The sequence below is a fragment of the Limanda limanda genome, chromosome 17 (genome assembly GCF_963576545.1).
Source record: "Limanda limanda chromosome 17, fLimLim1.1, whole genome shotgun sequence".
Classification (NCBI taxonomy): domain Eukaryota; kingdom Metazoa; phylum Chordata; class Actinopteri; order Pleuronectiformes; family Pleuronectidae; genus Limanda; species Limanda limanda.
Window position 1 is genome coordinate 20,715,017 of NC_083652.1, and position 5,666 is coordinate 20,720,682.

Consider the following 5,666-nt stretch of genomic DNA (forward strand, 5'->3'; position numbering starts at 1 on the left):
AATACTGTATCATGGGCAATACTGTCAGTTTAGACTGCTGAACAAAGAGGCTCAACACTTGAGCCACTCTGTACTGATAATACAATTTTTTACACAGAAATAACACCATCAATTTGTGAATTCAAGGGAATGAGACCTGACTGTGGACGGCATGTTGCATACTTAAACCTGTCCACTTGTATCAGAGGATTAACAGTCTTCAAGGGGTAACATTTAGACAGCAGATCTGGAGACAAAGCGGATCCTCTGGGAGTAAATCAGATCAACAAAATACAAGATTAGGTTGACACAGGTGAACACTGCCACCACCAGCTTACTGTCCCAGGGACATTCTCCACGTGGGCAGTCCTCAGGACGGTCGGTGGTGCCGTATTTCCTATCAAAACTGAAGATGGGCCAGATAAGTGTAGTACTGAGGTAGAGGATCACAGCAAAGAAGGTGTAGACAACTACGAATCGGTCAAAGGGGAACCGCAGTGCGGATGACCTTCCAGAGACGGTCACGATGACCACTATCACAGTCACAGTGAAGCACAGGCTGTACACCACTACACAGTACTGGGTAGCAATGTAGTTGGTGTATTCACTGTCATTGGCTAGAGCCCCAAATATGATGCAGGCCACAAAACCCTGGACAACCTTGAGTAGACCGGACACCGTGGCCATGTAACCCACCACAGCCCCTGGTTTGGCTCGAGTTAGGAACACCTCGACTCCGTAGGGGAAACAGCAGAGACTGGAGCAGACAGTGACAGCAATTTGGTAGATTTGGATCTCGCAGCTTTCGTCCGGGCACTCTGTCTGGAGAAAGTAAACAGGGTAGACCACGGAGGCAGTGATGTACATGAGAGTTGCCAACATGGCAAAGGCCACGGTGAAGTTATCCCAGGAAATGGGCATGCATGCGTGGAGCCGCGTGATGTCCAAGGTGAACACGACCAGTGTCACAGCGAAGCAGAAGCCCCACACAAACATGCAGAAGTTTCCATAGTTGGCGCTGTAGCCTGCACTGTGGGACACAAGGGCCAATATGGTGCAGCCGAGGAGCATCTGGCACATTCGGGCTGCACCTAAAGGTGACAACACAGCTTCTTTGTTGAGGTAGTGTCCTCCATGAGAATCCATGGTGTGTTTTTTTTCTTGGTTTGGTTCTTGACGTCCTGTTCTCTGTCTTGGTGTCCTTGCGGTCTCCTCTGTCGATGTAGACCTCACCCTTTCTTCTGTTGGTCTTTAATTACAAACGTCTGTCAGTTTACCCTGAGCTCACTGTGTAATTACAGCACTGTGTTTAAGTTACATTCATACACTGTTTTATGGTAGTTTGCAATAGTAAATGACTTTATTCAATTTAGTTAGACCCAAGTGATAAAATATCCTTGTTGATAGGCAAGTTGTTTAGGAAGGAAATGGCACAGCTTTGTTGCACAAGTCTATGAAACATGCATATAGAAACTACCTCATACTACTAAACATACAACAGTCCTTTTTATATTGTCTTTAAGCGTAAGGGTTTGATCCCAGTCTTACTCGAAGCTGTGGCGTATGTCCTCTGAAATCTTGGTTTTCCTTTTGCTTGCTCTCTTCAATCCCAAGCTGTCCAGTGTGTCACAAGTTCAAAATAAAGAAAGTGCTTGTCCAATAGGCTCCCATCTGTAAGTCGTATGCCGAGATCAGTCTTCCAACAGTAGCCCTCGCTGCCGAACAGGTGGAGTACTTTGTTGTGTTGTCAATCAAGTCCCGTTACTCCATGATCCCTTGTAATTTCTTCACTACAGGCCCTTAACCGCCAGTGAAAATCACTCAAACTGTTGGCTCTCTCTCCTGCACTTTGTCTCACTGTTTCTGTTTCCCTTTGCGTCTTGGATTTGGTGTCCCACTCTTTCTTCCTCACACAGACACACACCCTCTCCCTCCTGAATGTCCAGTGTATGAGTGTGTCTGTGTGTGTGTGCGTGTCAGTCTCTACTGGGTGGACTGCAAGGGGTGGCCGTTTAAAGTTTGTGTTTGCGCCGAGGACAGGGTTACAGGCCTCGCCAGCTCTATAAATAGGGGGTCTATATTCCACAGAGGGGTGGGAGGCTACATGTGGCAGGCAGTATGGGATTCGTATTTCGAGGGTGCACCCAGAGAGGCTGAGTCAGAGCTGCCTTAGTAAGAAACTGGCATTTATACGCAGTGTAATGACAGGGAGTCAGGCTAAGACTCCCATTAGAGACTGAAATTACATACAGGTCCAGAAGGATGATTATACACATGTGATGACAGATTTGAGCTATACATGTGAGAAGGAAGTGGAAACGGATTACCAGTTACTTAAAATACTCTAACCTGTGATATTAGGACACTGTGATTTTTGATTTGTAGTGTGCAAGGTGATTCTTACAGAAAACTACCAACTAAAACGGGTTTTTGAAGGTGCCAAAGGGAGCACTCCATACAACAATATATATCTTTAAATCCCATGCGTTGAATTTTCATGAATATATTATTATGAAAGAGAGAATTAGGAAAAGGTATATGAGAAATGTTAAATTAATTTACATTTGTTTCATAATAATAATTATAGTCAAACATAGGGGGTAAAAGGATGCTCAATAGATTTTACATATCAAGTCTGCTTGATATGTCTTGATATGTTGCAAGTTATGTAATATAAAAATCTATATTTTGAAGCAAGAGATGACAAGTTTGAACATTTTAAACCTTTGTGGCTGCTTCTGATCTCTGTGTGAGGCGAGTTGTATGAGGCTACATCAACTGTTAACATGACACACCCAAATCCCAACCCAAGTTGTACTGTGGGCAATGTGTAACGAGGAAGCACAATGCATGTAAGGATTAACAATAGAATATATGGTCCCTTTTCAACCACATTGTAGTTCACTTGCTTTGAAGTCGTCCCAACAGTGTCTGATTCCTGTGTATAAGGTTTTGATCTGTGAGACACTAAAGGGACTGCATTTGTGTAGCACTTGAAGACACATGCAAATACTCAAAGCTTTAGAAGTCACCTTCACACACACTCAATCAAACCATTGACCTTCAGGTTGGCAGACGACTCGCTCTACCTCCTGAGCTCAACAGCTGCTTCACAAACAATCAATAAATTCAAATCTGTTTTTTTCCTGATGGATTTTATAGAGAGGTTGCCAAATTGGCCCAAACTGAGATGGTGAAATCCTTGGATCTGCTGGTTAGGGGTGTGTAAATATGGCTGTGGCTCAGCGGGTTGAGCAAAGTTAAGGGTTCAATATTTGTCTCTTCCTGAGCATAAATCAGAATTTCCTGGAGCAGGAAACTGCTCAAATTGATCAAATTAATCCTGATGATTTTAACAGTGTTTTTTTTACCGATGTGTAAGAATTGTGTTGATAGGTGATTGAAAGGTAAATTGATTTAGCTTGACTTTGTTGCTGCAGAACGTAGAAATGTATTGTGAAAATAAATGGATCTTAGATTTGGTTTTAAATTGTCAGTTCAATTTGTAGATTCCCCCATTGTGGGACAAATAGAGGATTATCTTATTTCATCTTCCTTCAAGTTATAGTTCATTTTGAATTTATTGAAAACTCAAATATTACACGATTTACTGTGCATTATTCAAAACTATTTTCCATTTTTTAGGGGATTATACACTTCTTAAAATTTAACAGAAACGGTTAAATGAAAAAAGTTTTTTTTAAGTGTATGTGCTGTCACTCTATGTGCACTGAGCCTCATATCTATTATCAATCTGTTCGGTGGCTGTGGGAGCTGTTGACCTTACCGCCTGCTAAAGGGATTTTAGTATGAGTGTAAAATAGGAATTGGGTAACAAGGAATAGTACTAGTTATAACATTAGTTATACGCATCATCAGAACAGCAATTACAAGACCACACAGCAATAGTTACCTTGTAGTTTATGTAATGTGACGTTTGTTTCAGGTCTGATACAAAGACATGCAATCAACACAAAGAGAAAAAAAAACAGCAATGTATTTACAATTTACAAAGAATCACTTCTCTGTGAAAATAGCACTTATAAATATGATTTACATAACAAAATAAATATGTAAATTACCAATGTAGCTTGAGATTTTTTTATCTGTTAAAAAATATGTTACAGAATAAAATTACAATTTGTAATACCCTTCCTTCTCTGGTGTGATGCGAAATAGAGGTCCTTTAAAAAAACATCATATATAAAGACATCATTACATACAACACTGTCATTATATTAAAAAGTGATCTCTATTATGAAATATAATAAGGGAGTTGCAATAGTGAACACTTGAAAGAACCTATACAAATACTCCAAAAAATATACAATACACGGTATTTGTCTCCCTTTAAATGTTCATTGCATTGATCTGAGGATTGCTGAGCTACTGAGGTGACTCAACATGAATGTGTGGCCTTCGATTGGGTCTGGACCATCTTATTGTGGTGATGCAGCCTGTGAGAAAGAGGTGTAGACTAGATGTAATGGCACTTTGGTGTGTGTACGTACAGCTACTGACAGACCTGCTAAGTGTTACTAGGTCCACTTTAGCGGAGCTTCACAATATGACCGGACACCGTGGCGTCTTTCACAGCTGTCGAAAATATGCCACTCCGATTTAAACACTGTCAAGAGGGTTTTCAACAATATTGACAATTATTGCAATATCATTTTCATGAACAGGAATATAACAGGGGTTCAATATATAAATCGATATATTGGTTGTGGAGGCACATTGAGGAGGTTTAACATATATTTGATCTACCTCAAATTTATAAATTTGTTACTGTTACCATTTTCTCTTCAAACCACAACAATCACTCAGGAGCAACAATCAATCTTTAAAATTAAATGAAAATTGTAATGTGAGATCTATTGTTATAAGTTTCAATATAGACTGCAGCCTAACTTTGTAGAGTGTGAGAAGTTGATCAAAGGCATTGTTAGTGTTATTAGGGTTGTTTATCTCTATCGTAGAGGTAAATATGAAATTTCCTTTCTGATCCAGTGCTTTTAAAAACTTTGTATATGTCCCTGTTAATGAGACTTTAGTTGTTTTGTGTACAAGAACCCAACTATAAAACAGTTTGAACAAAATTATACCCTTAAATAATCTATAGTTTTTAATTAACAGCATCCTTACATCATTGTGACATTTTCTTTCTACATAGGTCCAGTGTGTAAGATTTAGGTGAAAGGGATTTATTGGCAGAAAAGGAATATAAAATAATCTTAGTGATATTTCAACCGTGTGTAATCACCTAAATTGTACAAATTGTTGTTTTCTTTAATCTAGAATGAGCCATTTATTTTTAAATACTTTATATTTACATCGGGAGTGAGTCTTCTCTATGGAGGCCCCCATGTTTTTTACAGTAACCCAGGACAAACTGAACATCTTTTAAGTTTTTATGACAACCGAAGGCTACCACTGATTCTCTTTCAGAGGGTGAGGTGAGGGATATTCAGCTGCAACATGCAACTTCACCACTAGATGTCACTAAATCCTACACACTCAACCTTTAACAATGACTTAATATAGTCTATATGGAAGGATGGAAATAATATTTTGAAAAAAACAGAACATCAATGAGCATCCTTAAAACTGGATTACATGTGTGATGATTTCTTTTCTTTTACAAAGCAAAAGATAATTTAAATGGAGAGTAGCAGAGAGTTGTGCCT

At 39.4% G+C, this 5,666-nt stretch overlaps 1 protein-coding gene across 1 annotated transcript; it reads right to left on the bottom strand.

Moving 5' to 3' along the window:
• Window positions 1–213: 213 nt before the first annotated feature.
• LOC133023808 (myeloid-associated differentiation marker-like protein 2) lies at window positions 214–1,125 on the bottom strand. Its single transcript, XM_061090878.1, has one exon. It carries the CDS (start codon window positions 1,123–1,125, stop codon window positions 214–216), a length of 912 nt encoding a protein of 303 aa, XP_060946861.1.
• Window positions 1,126–5,666: the final 4,541 nt, after the last annotated feature.

Excerpts from the sequence above, each read along its gene's own strand:
- LOC133023808 (XM_061090878.1), bottom strand. The coding sequence starts at position 1,125 with ATGGATTCTCATGGAGGACACTACCTCAACAAAGAAGCTGTGTTGTCA.